The sequence below is a fragment of the Lactuca virosa genome, chromosome 2, assembly GCF_052849685.1.
Source record: "Lactuca virosa cultivar CGN04683 chromosome 2, Lactuca_virosa_CGN04683_v6, whole genome shotgun sequence".
NCBI classification, from domain to species: Eukaryota; Viridiplantae; Streptophyta; class Magnoliopsida; order Asterales; family Asteraceae; genus Lactuca; species Lactuca virosa.
In genome coordinates, this window is record NC_136427.1 from 249,407,490 (window position 1) to 249,427,364 (window position 19,875).

Below are 19,875 nucleotides of genomic sequence, written 5' to 3' on the forward strand. Positions count from 1 at the left end.
CACCATTTGCCCGGAATAGTAACACAGCCACCCACCTGTGGCGTTTGGCGGCGGCAGAATCCCCGAAGAGGCGGTAGCAGCGTCGCACCTCAGCTGCTCGGAGTGGCGGCGGCCACACGTCTGTTGGGCAAATGATGGCGAAGGGTGGTCGGAACAACGCCGAAACAATCGAGTCGGACCATGAGCAACGACAGAAAAATAAGAAGAAGGGGGAGGAGGATGGCAGAAAAATGGTGACGCACACACCCAGAAACCACGCCGTCGACTGCCCTCGTCCGGAGATAAAGTTGTTACGCTCGGTGACTCGGCTGGTCGGAAAAGCGCGACCAAATGGCGACTGCGACTGGGGGTGCTCACGCATGGCGGCTGAGGTGCTCACCGGAGGTGGGGTTTGCTTCTTCTAACCACGACGTCGGGAAGTCACAGTGGCGTTTCATTGGCACGGTAGCAAGCGGGAGTCGAGCTTGTCATCGTCGGCAACGGGGAGGCGGCTGGGAGAGGGAGGTATAAGGGTGGCGACTGATGAGAGCTTCCTAGGGTTAGGATTTGCTGTTCCATTAAGAATGAGAGGGAAGGAAGGGTACCGGGTTTCATTCCCGTGTCCCTATTCAACATCAATTCCGATATTCCAAAATTAGTCCCTCCTCCCTAAATCTTTTTCAAAATAAATCCGGAATTTACCCTTTTAGCCCCCGTCTCCAAAAGTCTCTTCATAATAGTTCCTGAAATTACCGTTTAGTCCCTGCCTTCCATAATACTTACAATTTAAATCAGGATTTTATACTTTTAACCTCCAGCTTCTAAATTCTTCACAAATTAGTCCATGACTTACATTTATTAATTTATTTAAATAAACGCGGCGTTACAATATGGATATTTTCTCATTGATTATACATGTTCTACAATTTTTGGTTATTGGTTTTGGTGCAGTTAGCAAGTCCGCATATTTTTCCAAAGGAATATAGTTTTTTATTTATCATTTGCTAATGCGTTATTGGATTCTAAACTATAATTGGATTTGTTTTCACAGATGTTGATGCTTGAAGAAGTTGATGCTTGAAAACGGACAATAAAATTAAAAGTGTGTCTTAGCAACATTATTCTTTTAAAATGAATTAGTGTATTTGTTAGATTTTGTTGTTTTTTCCCCGATTTGAAAGTTTTTTAGTTTTTATTCTTTAACAATAAATGTAATTCTTAACAATTGTTACATGTATTCTATAAGAATTAATGTAATTTTTATTTTAATTCTTCAATTGTTGGTTCGAGAATTTGTTATTCTACAAGAAATTTTTAAAGTCATGATCAAGAAATATGTTCAAGAATATTTTTATTATTTTATTGTTCTAGAATATTTTTATTTTTAAACATACTCAAACATATTCTGTCAGAATGTCCGAATTAAAAACCTTATAATTAGTAAAAAACGGATTTTTAAAATAAATAAAATCTATGATCCATTAAAATATGCAAATTTCCTTTAATAAATCTATATTAATTGACTAAAATACCCTTCTAGTTAAATTGGATGATATTTTTCAATTATATTTAATTCAATAATATGTATTAATCACTTTCTTAAAATAAGTAAAATGATTGGCCCACATTTATGCATACAATAACACAATAATTACTTTAAATAGAATAACCTATATATATATATATATATATATATATATATATATATATATATATATATATATATATATATATATATATATATATATATATATATATATGGGGAAATGATCAAATGAGAGCACCAAAAAGGTTGAGAACGCGAGAACAAGTATATTCATTTGTGATTTCATGTATTCATTTGTGGAGAAATGATAAATTTTTACGCACAATCAACATGAATATGCTTTTTCTCTTCAATTGAAATTAAAGGCATAAAAATGTATCATTTCTCCACAAATGAATACATGGAATCACACATGAATATACTTTGTTCTCGCGTTCTCAACATTTTTGGTGTTCTCATTTGATCCTATATATATATATATATATATATATATATATATATATATATATATATATATATATATATATATATATATATATATATATATATATATATATATATATGGAACGACAAATCTAACATGTTTCTAAACTATTCTTAAATCCATATATGCCTCGGACGAGACTTGAACCCTCGACGTCAAATAGGAAAGACAACACCTGATAATGTTGAGCTGAAAACTTTAATAAATAACTAGTTATAAATATTTATAGTTACATTTAGAAGCATAAATATTAAAACATATAATGAAATTTAACTTTTTTTTATATTTAAATAGATAAGAGTAATAGATTATGTAAAAAAACAAAATATACATAAATATTAAAATATATAATGATGTTTTGTTTTGGAAAAAAATAATGCTAACATATTCAATTTTTTAAGGGAAAATGACTTATGTGGGTAATTAACTATTGTCTTTGTATTCATTTGGTCACTTTTTTTTTTTTTTTTTTTTGTATCTCATTTACCATTGAACTTGTTGTAGGTGTTCACAAAAACCATTGAAACCGGCTATTGAAGATTTCCGACAATTTCTTATCTCCGACGACTCTCCGGTCGTCTTCTCCGGCGATCCTCCGGCAAAAATGAGTTTTTCCAGCGGAATTTTCTCAACTGCCATCCAAGCGGAACCCACCGTCGGTGCTGCTGTTTAGCTTTCTCCACCCTCCCCTCTCTCCCTCATGTCGATTTGCTGCCTGAAAAACGAAGAAGGGATGAGGCAACAAGCCACCTGCCACCTCCTCCTGCCATCACCGGAACTAAGGTTGTTCACTATTTGGATAAAACCGAATTGTCCAATTGGACAATTGGATCGGACAATTTGGTTCGGATATTCGGATTTTTGGATTGGTTTTCAGCAAAACAGAATTATTATTTTGGATTTCGGATTGATTTTGGTTTATAAACTAAGGACCGAATAGTCCAAAAAAACCGACTAACAACTTATTATCTATTTTCATATGTATCTTTAACTGTTTATAAATTTACTAAATTATTATTTTTAGTTATAAGAAATTTTCATCCATTATAATACTTTAAAATTACTTCTTATCAAAAAAAATTTGTCAATGAGATATTAACCATAATATATTTTCTTAGTATTTGTTTATAAGTTATAATTTATAAAAAAAATAGTTTTTTTTTATAGATTTTGCTAATATTCAAGTTATATATATTTCAAAATGTATTGCCTCTTGAAAACCGAATTGTAAAAACCGATCCAACCGAATTGTAATTTGGTTGGATCGGATCAGATTTAATTTTTGTTTGGACTATTCAGATCAATGTTTTGAAAACCGAAATCTATTCAGATTCACTTGATTGGATCAGATCAAACCGATCCATCCAAACGAACACCTCTAACCAGAACCCACCTGCCACCTCCCTTTTGCTGCCGATAAACCACAATCACCACCTCTTGCTGCTTGTTGTTGTTGTAAGTCATCCAGCCGAGACCCAAGGATTCGTCGGGAAACTCATTTTTGTCGAAGGCTCGCCGGAGAAGACGACCAGAGAGTCGCCGGAGATAAGAAATTGTCGGAAACCTTCAATAGCCGGTTTCAATGGTTTCTGTGAACACTTACAACAAGTTTAATGATAAATCAATTAAATAAATAAATAAATGACCAAATGAATACAAATGCAATAGTTAATTACCCATTTTTTTTAACTTGTAACGTAAACATAAATATTGAACGATTTTGTGCTTTGACTCGCACCTTTATTTCAAAATATAAAATTACTAGTCATATAATCCACTCCGGTATCAAACCATGCCTATGCTATAAACAAACTAGCTTTGGCCAAACTCAAATTACTCTTTTTTTTATTTAATTTATTACAGTTTAAATATACGTTCTCACATAACATAACATGTAATTAGGCGAGTTTCGTCATATATATTTAGTTTTGCTCGTTACTATCAAGACGGCCACTTCAACTACTTCTTACTTAATTTTCTTATAATATATAAAGGTAAAATACAAATAAAAAATGTTTTCCGAACAAAAAAAAAAAAAGGATTTCCTCGTTACGAATTTGGTCAACTACTCCATGTAACATGCGAAATATGGCTATAGAAAAATCCAGGGGGGTAAAACTACATCGGAACGTTTTTTTCAACTTTTTATACTCAAAAAGCAAGTAAGCAACTAATATTCATTGTAATCAATCTTAATTTAAAAAATTTGAATTACAATTATAAGAGTCGATTACATAAAATTACTATATTTTCCCTGGAAACCCCTATGGGGGCTGGGTTTGCCATGTAAAGGAGCTCGAACCCGGAGTGCTCGTTGAAATATGCGAGTAGGCTTCCGTTTAATCACTTGTCGTTTCCAAAAAAAATCATTACGAATTAACATAATTTAACAAAACCACCCGATTTAACATTTTTTAATCAACATAATCCAACAAAACCATCTAATTTAATATTGAAATAATAACACAAAAGTCATTAAGTTTATACCAAAATTCTAATTTGACATTGTGTTTTTTTGTCTTAAATTTGACATTGTGTTTTTCAATTTGTTACAATTCTGACAACTTGACTGGTCAAACCGGTTGTCTGCTGATGCGTCATGATGACGTGACATGTTGATATGACATGATGACATGTCAAAACTGAAAAAAAAATATATATTACAAAAGACACTAAGTTTTTACTTTTTTCAACTTTGACACTAACTTTTCATTTTATTTTCAATTTTGACACTTAGTTTTTGTGTTTAAAATTTATCATCATTTTTTTCAATTTTTTTCAGCTTTGATGACGTAACACTCCATTATTGTGTTCAATTTGAAACTGTATAAATATTTTTTTTTTCACATTTGAAACCGTATAAATATATTTTCTTCATTTAAAACTCATATTTTGTATAAATACAAAGTTTTTACATTTAAACCATAATGTTATGTATTAATTATATCATAACCGTATTTTTCATGCACTATTGTGATGTTAAATGAAGAAGATGTATATATGCAAGAACCAAACATTATAAATATATACAACGAACGGCCGCTTGGTAATTAAAGTGAGCATCGGACCCTCGTGTTTCCGATATCAAATTAGTTTATCTGATTGTGCACTCCACATCTCCAAACTCATTTTAAAGTTGTGTATTTAATGTAAAATATGATTATAATATAACTAATACATATTTATACATAACATTATGATTTGAATGTAAAAAATCTTGTATTTATACAAAAATATGGTTTTTAAATATGTCATCCCTAATAAATAAAGAGCTTTTTGTCACATGTCACACTCTCATTGATTTGACCACATGTCATTTTGTGGTTATTTTCGATTAATTTTTTTTTCACATGACATTTTGTGGTTTTTTTTCATTTTATTAATTTTCACATGATATTTAAATGTAATAATTGCAATAAATGTAATAACAAATGTATATCAATTTCATTAATTGACTTTCTTCTAATTTCAAATTTCTAAATTAAAATTTCATTAGTTCCTTTGTTTATTTATCTAAATTATTTGTTTGATTTAAAAGAAAAACAAACAATTTAATATTAATAATTCAATATTTTTCTATGTTTTTTCTTATAAATTCAAACTTCTCAAATGTTTAGAATTTTATATTTTTTTCTTTAAAATGAACCCATGTAATACATGGGTCTTACACCTACTATATATATATATATATATATATATATATATATATATATATATATATATATATATATATATATATATATATATATATAGTTTTAAATGGAAAATGATCAATATTGTACAAAATTGGAAAAAATAATGTTCAATTTGGAACAAAAAATGGAGTGTTAAAATTGAAAAAAAAAACTTAGTGTCAAATTTGAAAAAAAAAGTTAAAACTTAATGTCTTTTGTGAAAAAATATCAATTTTGACACGTTAGTATGCCACATCATCAAAATTGACACGTCATCATGTCATGTCAGCAGACAACCAGTTTAACAATCAAATGATCAGAATTGTAACAAAATGAAAAATACAGTGTCAAATTTGAGATAAAAAAATACAGTGTCAAATTAAAATTTTTGGCATAAACATAGTGATTTTTGTGTTATTTTCTCTTTAACATTTTCTTTTTCAATCTAACAGTATTTATCACCTACATTAGGTTTTCCTATTTTAGATACATATTGTTTCGATCTTAGGTGTGTCATTTTTTATAGTCCAGTGCAATCAATGACAAATGCGAAGTTGATTTTGAATTAACAAACAACATAGACAATACTCAATAACCGAGGAAACTCATGGAAACTAACAGTTTGACTAGCTAACAAGTAACAACTTATCTATAGTGCCCAAAATTATGTGTCAAGTTTTCTTAAAAATGTGCAAACTAATCAAAATATTACATTCACTTAAAAAAATCAAATGTATGTTAGATTTTAGGGTATTTAGAATATCAATATTTACTTGAATAATTTCTAGGATCGTGATTGTAAGCATTTTCAAAAATCTGTGATTTCGACCATTATGTCTAGGGTATCACGAAATCTGATTTGGGATAATCCAAGAGAATCAATTTAGAAGTCAGGTCACTTAAAAATTCGAAACACAGAATAATACCTTTTTGTTTTGTGTTCTTGATGAGATAGAGAGAATCATAAGTATGATTTTCGAATGGATGTGATCAACCCGATTTTGGAACACTTATCATCTTCATATAGATGTAAGAAATCAATTATAAGTTGGTTAATGGATGTTATATGTATTTTGACGCCAAAAAAGGGTTAGTTATAAGGAATAACTACCTTATGAAATCATCATAATGTCACGCCTTATTTTTGGTCGAAAATGCATGGTTTGAGCCATTCCTGATATAGAAATATGTTTAGGCTTCGGGGAGTTGCCCCTTGACCTCGTCCGCTGACCGGTTAGCAGAACCATCGCCAGAGGCTCTGCCCCTTGGAACCCCGTATCCAGTGGTGCTACCCCCGGAACACCATATTCATGACTTCATATTTATCACTCCGAGTGTGCAACCCGCACCTCCAGTCTCAATGAGTAAATAGAACTAAATATATCTCAATATTAATAATAGGTACACTAAAATTTGTTGATAACACTAAAATCATCAACAATGTAAACTCAGTCAGTCTCAATGCCGTTAGGTCGCTCGATTAGAAGGAATATATCACAGAAAAATAGATTTGAATATCTTCAATGTTTTTCATCAAAACTTACAAGATCACTTTTCTTGACTTGACATTCACCCCAAAGTTGTCATTGCACCCGTCTTCGTTGTTTAAGACATGTCAATTGTCATCGATGACTTTCTTTCCAACTCGTATTCACTTTCCCACGTCAAGCTACTATGAAATTTATATTCAAATTTTGTCGACTTCACTCTTTAGTGACTTGATACTTTGAAACTCAGTTAAGTTTGACGTTCATAGTTTCACTTGACTTTTTATGAATTAAAATGAAAAAATGATTTCATGTAACACCTGGTTCCCGGTACGTATTCTAAATATGAGTTTTTGCATTTTTATACTGGGACTCGACGAGTTGAGGCCCCAAACTCGTTGAGTAGGAGGCGAATCTTGGACGCGGGTGGAAGAGTCTACTCGACGAGTCGGAAGCCCCAACTCGACGAGTAGATCTGTTTGAATTAAACCCTAAATTTTAGGGTTTGCACCCTATTTAAACAAATTATATGGCCTCCACTCCAGCCTCCATCACCCTCGGACCCTATTCTCGAAACACTAATCAGCTTGTGAGTGTTCTTGAGCTTTTTGTGCCGTTTTAGTGATTTGAAGCTTGGAGAAGGAAGGAAAGACTTGGAAGTCCAAGGAGGAGGCAGTAAATCCAGAGTCTTGGTTGCATTTCCAGCTTGTTTGAGGTAAAAAGCTTCAACCTTGGCTTTCCATCACTTAGATTTTCTTTAGGGCTTGCATCTTGTCATTTTTGGGACATTTCTTAGTCACATTCGGGATTTGAATGAATATGAGAGTGATGACTTCAGATCTGGGAACATTTGATCTCAGGAAGCTCAAAGTTGCCACCTTTATTGAGCTATGGCCATATCCCATGAATTAGGACTCCTTTATGGCTTAGTTTTGGTGTTTTAGCATCATAACACCCATGCATGCACGTAAAGTTTGTAACTTTACGTGTTATATCGACCCTAGGAGGCCAGATCTATGCTTTGGATGCAATAAGCCCGACTGAAATCGACTGTATGGACTTGGACTTTGGGGGACTCGGCAATTCGTTCATAGGACTCGACGAGTCGGGTCATGGTTCCCCAACCTTTTCTGTTTCTAAGCAATCTGGTTGAGTCTAGAAGAGGACTCAACAAGATGGACGTGAATATGGACTTGAAGATCAAGAACTCGACGAGTTCCATGATGAACTCGGTGAGTTCAAGACAATGTCCCAACTGTTATGAAGGACTCGACGAGTTCAAGGATGAACTCGACGAGTCAATGGGCAAATGTTTCGACCCGTATGAAGGAGAACTCGACGATTCCAAGGAAGGACTCGACGAGTTTAAGTGGAAAGTCCCAATTTTGTCATAAGGAGAAACTCGGCGAGTTAGAGGGTAGCTCGACGAGTCCGATCGAGAATTCGAGTTTCTCTGAATTATGGAACTCGACGAGTTGAAGGGTCAACTCGGCGAGTTGAGTCAGCTAGGATGATGACTTTGACTAGGGCGTTGACTTTGACTTTGACCTGAGTTGACCCTTGAAAGGGTTACGAGTATGCAATGGTAATTAAGGAAGGTTGTTATGTGTAGGAGTTTGAGGAGAGCTGATACCAACACCGAGGACAATCAGTTAAGGAAGGTCTTAGTGATATGTAATGGTATTCGCAAGCTAGTTAGGTAAAGGTAGCAATGATTCCTTATGCAGTTGATGGCGGAGAGTAGGTCGGAGAGTTACCCTAGGGTAAGCCTAGGATGAAATTAATACAAAGAGCAGTAGTAGTAGAAGGGACTTGGTGAAGTCAAGGCAATCCTTGAGGAACGTACGGATAGATGTGGAAGGTAGTATGGACCCGTACTACTGAAAGCAGAGGATCCGTACTCGAGTCAAGGAGGGCTGAGATAGAACTAGGGAACTTGTAGAATGTGTGGGACCTCTCGAGGTTATGTATGACCCTGACGATTATGTGTTTTGTTTCAAAATGGTGGTGATTACGCGACATGGAGGGGGAGGTTCAGGGTCAGGATCAGGTGTCGAGCCAGTCGATGAAGGACTACGTGAGTTCATTTCTTCCGAGATCACGAGAAGCATCCTTGAGTCGACCCCGATGATTTCGGGTCGATCAAGGAAGGGATTATCGAGTTGATGGAGGATCGCCTTAGGGCATTTCGGAGTGACATGGCTGCCACTCATTCGGGGACAAACACACTCTCATTCAAGGACTTCAGGGGATGTGGTGCGCCAGACTTCCACGGGGTGAAGGACCCCATTGTTGCCAGGAGGTGGATTGCAGACATAGAGTTTGCTCAGTTGACGAGCTTATTCCCTGAGGGGTCGAAGGTCCGGTATGCTGCAGGTTGTTTGAGGGACCGAGCTCGAGATTGGTGGGAGGCGGTCAGTGATTCTTTGGGAGCCCCATCCGTTGAGGCTATGACTTGGTCAGACTTTGTGACTAGGTTTAGGGCTGAGTTTGCGTCGGTTATGGAGCTTCAGCAGCTGGCTAGGGAGTTTATTGATATGAGGCAGACGACTGAGTCGGTGACAGAGATTACCGCCAAGTTAAAGGAGAGGGCCTTATTGGTACCTCAGTATGCAGGGGATGAGGAGATGTGGAAGACCCACTATCACGACATGTTGAGGACTGACATTCGGAAACATGTCAGCTACTCGACATGCCCGATATTGGATGACATGATTGCGAGGGAGAGGGAGATTGACATTGAGCACATCCGGAAGAGGAAAGCGGAGACTGAGCAGGGTAATGGGGTTTCAGGGAAGAAACCCAAGGGAGTCGACTCTAGGTCGAAGGGCCAGCAGGGCCGGAGCTGCTGTGGGAAATGCGGCAGGTCACATGAGGGAGTTTGCCGGACTGGGGGATCAGGCTGCTATAAGTGCGGTGAGACTGGGCATTTTGGCAGGGATTGTACTGCCCCTACCCCCACCTTTCAGACATCATACCTGATTTGCTTCCATTGCAATCAGAAGGTTCATAAAAAGGCCAACTGCCCTAGATTGACAGCAGCAGCTCCAACGACCCTGCCGATTACGGATGGCCGACATGGCAAGACAGATGCTCCGGCAGTGAGGAGCCGAGCCTTCCAGCTGACCGCTGAGGAGGCGTGTGCCGCACCTGATGTGGTGACATGTATGTTTTCTTCTCCCTAACTTTTATTAAAAAAGTTTTATGTAAAAATATTTTTTTGTAATTTTTTTATTATTTATGTTTTAACAATTTTGTTATTATATAAAGAACAAATTACTGAAATCGTCTCTATGGCTTGATTAAATTTGCATGTTTGGTCCATAACTTTTGTTTTGCACTCGGGTCGTCCCTATTGCTTTATTTGGTTGCGTTTTTCGTCCCTCACAGACATGAAAAGACTATATTACCCTTGGTCATTTCTTTTTTGATTTATTTTCGATTTTTATAATATTAACCTTTTAAAGATTATTATTAAAAATAAAAAATGTGGGTCCCTCACTCCATTATCTCTTCCCCCTCCCCCGTCATCACTCATCTCCCTCAGTTGCCTCACAATACTCTCTCATTCCCGTCCTCTTATTTCTCACCGGAAGCCACAACCACCGACGAAGCGTCACCAGGAAACCACTAAGAAACGTCACAGGAAGACACCAAGAAACCACCACCACCAGACATCATCGATCTGCATCATCAATCCCTTATCTTCATCTTTCCGCCCCCATCTGCTCCATCCTCGCTCTTCCTTCTTCGCCATCTACCTGAATAGATTTGTAAAATCGTCCATGTGACATGGTGCAAGTGGCCGCCGCCATCGGTTCTCTCAAGGGTAGGAGTGGCGGCGACGGTTCTTACTACTTTGTCACAGGTGGAGCATCGTGTCCGCCCAAATCCTCCAACCACCACCATCTCCTTCACTGAGTGTCGTTCCCATTTACCCCCATTCATCTGGAAAACCGTATTTGATTTTTGGGATTTCATCAGTTTTTTCTTTCATCGTCGATTTCAGGTTAGGTTTTGCTTTTGGGTTTTGATTCCATATATGGTTTTCATTTTAGTTTAGGTTATGATTTTGGGATATTGGTATTTGACTTTGGTTAGGTTTTTTATTTCAGAATTTGATCTTGTTCTGGTTTTGATTTCTGTGTTCAAGTTTAATTTTCGGGATTTGATATTGGGGTGTGACTTAATGAAATCGATTATGTGATATGTATTAGAGCCAAAATCGGTGGATGGTAGTGATGTTGGAATCGCTCGGTGGTGGTTACGGGTGGCGGATGGTGGTTTTCAGTGGCTGATGATGGTTTTCCGTGGCCTATGGTGGTTGTCGGTGGTTTGTGGTGGTTGTGGTGCAAGTGGGAGTATGAGTGGGTCCCACATGTCTATACATCACTTAATCATTTTTCATTAATTAATAAATAATAAAGAAAATAATAATAAATGAAAAAAAGAATACAAAGGGTAATATAGTCTTTTCATATTGGGGAGGGACGAAATACACAACAAAATCATACTATGAGGACGGTCTGAATGCAAAACAAAAGTTAGGGACTGAATATGCAAATTTGACCAGACCAGAGACGATCTCAGTAATTTGTTCTTATATAAATGAGTTCTAGGAAATAAAAAACCAAGTCAACTTCGTTGGTTAAGGCACAACTCACCTAAGGAAGGGTGGATGTCACAAGTTTGAGTCTTTCCCCCTTCATTTATTATCTTTTTAAAAAATTACAAAAATGATCGTTGTGGTTTACCAAACATCATGAATTTAGTCGCCGCTATACTTGAAAAGACCAAAATACCCCCACGTGGGAGGCACGCAATATGGCCTAACAACTGAATATGGACGAAGTTAGTAAAATTGGTCATCCGTGCAAGTTTTGCAAACCACAATGACCATTTGCATCAAAATGAATTAGCATAGACTAAGTTTATAACATTTGGCAAACAACATAGATCATTTTTGTAGTTTTGTCTTATTTTATTATTCAATTACGCTATTTTTATATAATCTTTTTGTTCTTCATTAATAAAATCATACCTTCCCTATAGGTCAAAGTTTAATATTCTTTACAATACCTAAGTGTAACAAATAAGAATCAAAATCTCTAAGAAATATACACATTACATATTCACCCATTGGATCTCCAAATCTGGAGCTAGTCATCTATTTATGGAACTATCATTTAAATTGCAACACACATTGTAGGGATGAGCCGAATCAAAGAGACATTTATTGGTATGATACTATTACATAGATCATTTAATTGTTTCTTAATCTCCATACATGTGGTGTGTGGGGGATCATCACAATAGTGATAATTAAGATAATGTTATTTGATATAATTTGTTGGTGGTTGGATCCCATTGGATTTTGCGTCTTCGTCTTTGCAGTTGTTTTGCATGCTCTTTGTTTTAACATACCAATTTTAAATATCATGTGGGTTTTCAGTGTCACGTTTCAAAATACTAATTTCAATATCATGTGGGTCTCAAGTGTATGACACATCATCATCATCTTCCTAATGTTGCGACATGTTATGGTTACACAAGGTTTTCACTATAGTGGATTATCTCGTGTTATCTTAGGTCTGATACCAAATGATGTCGTCTCTTATTTTTTTTGTTAGGTTACCAAACTCAATTATAAACTCATAATAACAACTCAGTAAATAACTAAATGATGGCTAGAGTTGTTTGTATTTTGTAGTATGCTCACCCTAACGAGATCCCTAAAATAAAAAAACTTATTTTAATAAAAATAAAAAACAAATATAACAAAATATAAATTTTAAACCTAAAATAAATAAATAAAACTTTATTTTCTTCGATTAAAGACACAAATGTGGTCCAAAAAGTAACTTAAAAATGATTTGAAAAGTTAGTATGTTGGAAAACAGCATCAATTTGCTTCTGCCCGATGGCTATGCCGTCAATGTTGGAGCTAGTATGAGAACAAACGGTGTTGAGCCCCCTACTCTCGCCCCCACCTTCTTTAGTAAGCTAAAATTCATTATACTTAAAATTCACCGTCCATTTTAAACATCCCTTACTCTAAAATCGATCTCTTTTAATCCTCTTTTATTAAAATTTTTTGGCTCTACCCCTCAACATCCCTATGGGTGACACCTGGTCAGTCCGTTCGTATCATTTGTATCTTAATAGCTTAGGCATCCGTTTAATCGATTGTCTGATGTGGTGTATCACTTCACCTTCTTTAATAAATGTAAATATGAAGATTTCGTAACATTTTGGAATTTTGTACTCTAAGGTTGCATCTTACAATATTTTCACTGAAAATGTATATTGCACCTAGGCAACGGTTTCGTAATTTGACCAATAACCGATGATCATTTTCTTATTATTTTAAAGGATGATTTATTTGTTAAATATCAAATACAAACAAAACAAAATGTGTAGTTATTTGGTGAGCATGTTGTTGTGATAAAAGAATAAAGAAAAACACTGTGAATTTGAATATGAAAATGAGATGGTAACATGTTAATTATTCTTTTTGTTTTTTGAAAAAAGAAATAATTTTTGGCCGCAATAAAAAAATCTTCTCCGAGAATTCATACCGATGTCTCAGGAACCGGAAAACAACATTTCTCTCTCGTCACCTAAAACTGTAAGCATCTGCGAACCCTAATTTCTGTGTAAATTCCATCATTTGCAATTTGGCATCACTATGCTACACATCTGTACACAGTTTCGTGTTTGATTAAGTTGCATACATGTTCCGCTTGCTCATTTCATATGATCGATCTCCGTCGCACCTCCTAAAACGATGTGCTTAGGGTTTATTCTAGATTTGTATTATGCTTGCAGTTACGATTTACCGTCTGTTATGTATTTTTTTCATTTAGTAGTATGTTTTCGCGCTTCGGCAAGTTTGGATCACTGTGATTTAAACTTGGATCTTAATTTTTCACTTCAAGTGTTTCAATTTTGACGTGGATGCTGTTGAGATATCTCTCAATGCAGATCAATGGTTTAGTAGCGTTACCGGCAAGGTGGATTTTTTTTATGCGAAAGAAACGCCGTTGATTGGCGTGATTTCTGCTGAATAAATTTCCGCATTAGAAGCGATAGGTTCTTTAGAAGTTCTGTGAGAAATTAGCGACCACCTATTAATAGAATTTCGTCATTGTGAAAGTTGTCTTTGAAAAATTGTGGTCATATATTGAAGAAGAGGAGCTCTACTTGAAACTATAGAGAGAAAACTGTTTATGGAGTTAGTTATTTTTTAGATCTTTGTGATTGAATCTCTTCGTAGGGATGATTTTCTTGAAGTAGTAATAAATAGAAGGATATAATGGATCATGCCCATGAGTAGTGATAAATTTGATAGATGGTGAATCAACTTCTTCTTGTACAACTGTGACTTTCTCTATGTTAGGATCATGTATGATGATCAATGAAAACTTCCAATTCGGGCTGATTTGTTCACCAACTCTTTATAGCAAATAGGCAATAGGAAAGAGCAATAGTCTGGCCCACCCTACCAAATTGTGATGAACTAATTATCTTTCCGAAACCAGAGAAAGAATGAATTGTACTCAATCTGTTATAAGAATATTAAAAATGGAAACGAGAGATATCCTTTTAATCTAAGGATCAAGTCAATAATCAAATATATAAACACATTTTTTCTTTAGCTAATTTAGTCAACATTCTCAGGTATGTTACGCCATCGAAGATAGCATATGTAGCTGATTTTCTAACTCAATAAATACTGCTAATAATAATATAATACCAAGTCCAACAAGTTCTATAATGATGAATTTAATTTTTTTTACATAGCCACTATCAAATTTCTACAATTTGGAAAACTAGTATTTTCGTGAATTTGGAATTTTATTGTAAATCTTAATTCATATGTTTTTTGCAAAAACAATAATCAATGCATGTTTTTAATCTAATATGTATTATTTTGGTGTTCTTTTGATTATCCCGAAACACATCAATATAATTTTTTTGCAATGTATCATGATATATTTTAATATCACTGATAATATTCCAGATAAGTAGTGTGACTAATTGTATCTATGCTCTAGGCTATTTCTCTTATAAACTACACACTTGTTTCTAACAATGGTTTTCAGATATTTTAAAGAAAATACACTGTTGTCTACTGGAGGATGCTATAAGCCCATAAGGAATTGCTTGTAAATTTCTTAAAGATTAACCTTGGGCACTTTTAACACAATGAAAAGCATGTATCGCAGGTTAGTTGAAATATTTTAGCTGAATGTTGGGTGACACTTGTTGACTTGTATGATATTTGTTGATCATTTTTTTTATTTTTTGATCCAGTGGTGTTTTCAAGAAATCAAATGGTAGTGCAAAATTAATAATAACTACAATCATGGGAGTTGTGTTTGGATATTTCATTGGGGTTTCTTTTCCATCTGTTTCTCTAACCAAGGTAGCTTCCAAATCTTGGATATTACATACTTTTACTACAAAAAAACAAAACTTCTCTTTCATTTATTGTGAATTCTTGCAGGTTATCATACCTTCAAGCATTTATTCACCATTTGATGTGACAATGCGTGAAGATCAATCTAAATCTCTTGAACGCAGCTTCCCTGAAAATCTTGGTTCTGGTAATACACCTGCAACTCCCAAGGTATATTTTTTTGAAAAATAATGATTAATATTTAATAGTCAAACACTTTTGTTGACTTATTCCTCTTTGGCTCCAGATCTATGTTCCATCAAACCCCCGTGGTGCTGAGTCATTGCCTCCTGGAATTGTAGTCCCAGAAACTGACTTATATCTGAGAAGATTATGGGGTGAACCTAGTGAGGTATGTGTTTAGATGTGTTCCATGAAATTATATATAGTGGAATGTGTTTGAGTTACAAAGTGTTTGACTTTTTAGGATTTGAAAAAGAAGCCAAAGTATTTGGTAACTTTCACTGTTGGTTGGGGTCAGAGGGATAATATTGACAAATCAATAAAAAAGGTTCCATTCATTTGTGTTTTGTTAATTCTGATGTTATTTGAAGATACTAAGGTCTGTTGATGAACATTTGTAGTTTTCTGGGGACTTCCAAATCTTGCTTTTTCACTATGATGGTCTAGTTACAGAGTGGGATCAATACGAGTGGTCAAAGCAGGCAATACATATTAGTGTAAAGAAACAAACCAAATGGTATATATATATATATATATATATCAAGTTCATTATTTTTTTCATGGTTATGACATTGTTGTTCCTATATTTAATAACTCTTTTAATAGGTGGTATGCAAAGAGGTTTTTGCATCCGGATATTGTAGCAGCATATGAGTATATTTTCATTTGGGATGAAGATCTTGGTGTTGAACACTTCAATGCCGACAAGTACTTATCTCTTTCTCTGTTCTTCACAAATTCTTCATTTCCATAAGTTGTAAATTATAAATGAAATATTCATTTTTTGCATCCTACTTTAGGTATATCCATTTAGTGAAGAAACACGGTTTGGATATTTCCCAACCTGGTCTTGAACCCAATAATGGATTAACTTGGCAAATGACAAAGAGGAGAGGCGACAAAGAAGTTCACAAGTAGGTTATGATTTATTTATTTATTTATTAAATTGATATAATTTTCTTGAAATACCTTCTAATTTATTGGTCAACAGGGATACAGAAGAGAAACCGGGGTGGTGCAGTGATCCCCATTTGCCTCCATGTGCAGCGTAATCTCTCTCTCTCTCTCTCTCTCTCTCTCTCTCTCTCTCACACACACACACACACACACTTGGTATGACTTATTAATTATAATTTTTTTTTTCTTTCAGATTTGTAGAGATTATGGCTCCTGTATTCTCTCGGGAAGCTTGGAGGTGCGTGTGGCATATGATTCAGGTAAAGATATATAAAAAATATATAGGGATTTAACATATTAACAATAATGGTAATATTGGTTTTTTATAATGTTGTTACAGAATGATTTGGTGCACGGATGGGGTTTGGATTTTGCACTTCGACGATGTGTAAAGGTTAGTCAATCATTTCCATTTTCATATCATATTAACTTCAATTTAAAAATCTTAAAAAAAAAAATGTTTTGATGTGACAGCCTGCACACGAAAAAATCGGGGTAGTTGATTCACAGTGGATCATTCATCAAGTCGTCCCCTCACTCGGGAGCCAGGTGAGACCAACCTCATATTATTATATTTTGTTCATGGAAACAAAAGTAGAATGGTATAATTGGATGGTTTTATCAAAGTAGAATGTTGTTTTGGTAATTGGTATGGTATTGATTCAGGGTAAGTCTGAGAATGGTGAAGCTCCATGGAAGGGGGTAAGAGATAGGTGCAGAAGTGAATGGGCATTGTTCCAAGATCGACTTGCAAATGCAGATAAAGCTTACTTCAAACAGACTGGAAGAGACTAAAATCATCTTGCTGCATACACACACACACACACACACGTACGTACGTCCTGATCCCCTTTTATTGGCGTTTTTTTATATGCATATTGAAGCCCGGTTTATGAGTTGAGGTGGCTTTTGTGTGTTTACCATAGGGATCCATACTTTGTACCTTAGCCCTAGCCTATAACCACAAAATGTGAGCTTTTGTGCATAGTTTTACGATACCAAGCTTTAGATTTCGCAGAGTGTTTTGTTTTTGTTTTCGTTTGACATACGTTATGTTTTTCTTTCTGCATGTAACCATATAGTTCATTTTCACCTTTGGTGACCCTTTTGTATAATATTGTACGTCTTGTCCTTTAAGTATTGCTTATTTGTCGAGCAATATCATAAATTCATCGAATTTGTTGTAAAATGACCTGCTGATGTTTTGACTCGGGTTGTAAGTAATACTATGATTAAGTATATCTGTTGATATTGTGCAAAGATCTAGAGAAATGTGAATGTTTTACTGTAAAATATTGTTTTTCACATGAAACATATTTCTCATATTAATAAAAATATAAATACATACTCGATAAATACACTGACATCCTTCTATAGCTTTATTGGAAGTAATGGTCCAAAGGTTATGACTGAAACGTGTGCAACAGAGATATAGGTAGTTCTTTAGTGAAGATACCGACACCGACGTGTTAGGAATTCAAGGGAGGATACAAAAATGTAATCTAAATATCAATGTCAGGTTGTTGATGTTGCTTTAAAAAGGTGACAAGTGGAATTCACAAAGATATTTAACTCAACAAGTTTATGCAACAACATTGGTCACTCCTTGATGTTCGACTCAAACACCAGAGCATGAATACCAACGTAACATTATTTGAATGGAAAAGTAGGTTATTACACCAAACGTGGCCCACCGTGAGTGGGCACCCTGCAAATTTGTGTCTAAATAGGTGGTAAGATCGGTTGTGAGGGAGATGTGATATTGTTATCTGTTATCGAGGGTACCTTGAATGTATCATAGTATGTGTATGTGTTTTAGTGCACTGAAGTATGTCTTACATGGGTCGTGTATAAAAGGGCATATTTGGTGAACATGTGATGCGAACGAAAGATATTGAAGTGCACCATGAAGATTCTATAAAGATGGATATCCGCAACAAGTTTGCAAGTTTCATCCAATTTGGACTATATACCACGAGGTGTGACATGATTTGTAGTTGAGCATGTTCGTGCGCTCAAGAATCTCGATGACATACTTTTGTTGGATGAGGAACAAAGCGTTGTTGCTATTGGTATTCAAAATCCCAACGAAAAGAATAAGTTAACCCAAATCAGTCACTGAGGGATGAAATAATGTGCATTAATAAGGTGAGTGATGATGCCATCACGAGAAAGTCAGTAAAGGAGAATATATGCTAGAGTATATAGTACTCTAGCCTGAAGATAAATAGAGGAATCTGAGTGAATATGCTAAAAGTCGATACACATAACAAATTATGCAAAACATTGATACTATGCATGATGGGCTTGTTTGAGAGGCCATATATCAGGCGCTACAAGTGACATACATAATTAGGAAATCCCGAATCATGAAAACACAATTGTTGATTCATAAACATAGTTTCCTGAAGGTGAATGCGAAAAAAGATATTCTTCACGTAAAGCTGGTGAATCGGCCAATGATATGAGACCGTAAGACTTAGTAAACTACAAATAGAAGTCTGTTTAACAACTAAGACAACTAAGCTGAAGGTCTCATCACAGTCAATACATAGACTCCAACACTTATCGTTTGCAACTTAACGAGCTTTGTAGTGAACAAGAGAACCATCAACATTGAGTTTCTATTTATATAACCAAATTCACATGTACTAAATAAAAATATAAGGAGGTCGTATGAACTAAACAATAGTTGGGGTCTTGTAATGCTTGTATATATGAACTCTAACTGGGAAGATGTCATTATTTAATTATTTTTATTATTTAATGATAACACTGTTCAAATCGATAAACCTTTTAAAGATAAATATTTTTTATGAGAAAAAAAAAGTTTTTTTGAATAAAATGCTGAAAAAATAGCTTTTGTGAAAATTTTCCTTAAATATTATATCTTTGGTGAAAAAAACAATATAATTTTTTTAATTCGCTTGTTATGTGATAAACTGGTAATCGACAAATTTGTTTTATTTCACAAAAAAATGACCGGTTCATGATGAAACTATAATTACGATGATTAATAGTTTGTAAATATGTTTACCTGAATAATTGTATTTGACTTTTTATTATAAATGAACCAACAGCTCTTGTAGAAATACCTAAAAACT

General features: G+C 34.8%; 1 protein-coding gene across 2 annotated transcripts; it reads left to right on the plus strand.

Moving 5' to 3' along the window:
* Window positions 1–13,679: 13,679 nt before the first annotated feature.
* LOC145160736 (uncharacterized) lies at window positions 13,680–18,031 on the plus strand. Of its 2 annotated transcripts, none has more exons than XM_079080039.1 (14): window positions 13,680–13,798; window positions 15,276–15,398; window positions 15,487–15,598; window positions 15,680–15,802; window positions 15,879–15,983; window positions 16,059–16,142; window positions 16,216–16,331; window positions 16,421–16,522; window positions 16,615–16,728; window positions 16,806–16,862; window positions 16,965–17,031; window positions 17,112–17,165; window positions 17,246–17,320; window positions 17,438–18,031. In XM_079080039.1, exons 2-14 carry the CDS (start codon window positions 15,379–15,381, stop codon window positions 17,564–17,566), a joined length of 1,158 nt encoding a protein of 385 aa, XP_078936165.1. In that variant the 5' UTR covers window positions 13,680–13,798; window positions 15,276–15,378; the 3' UTR covers window positions 17,567–18,031. The 2 variants fall into 2 exon arrangements, with proteins under 2 accessions (XP_078936165.1, XP_078936166.1); XM_079080040.1 differs by having other exon boundaries at window positions 13,696–13,798; window positions 15,287–15,398.
* The last annotated feature ends 1,844 nt before the right edge of the window (window positions 18,032–19,875 follow it).

Coding starts and splice junctions, on each gene's coding strand:
- LOC145160736 (XM_079080039.1), top strand. CDS start 15,379: ATGAAAAGCATGTATCGCAG. Junction 16,863..16,964: donor CATTTGCCTCCATGTGCAGC/GTAATCTCTCTC, acceptor TTTTTCTTTCAG/ATTTGTAGAGATTATGGCTC. Junction 17,321..17,437: donor TCCCCTCACTCGGGAGCCAG/GTGAGACCAACC, acceptor GTATTGATTCAG/GGTAAGTCTGAGAATGGTGA.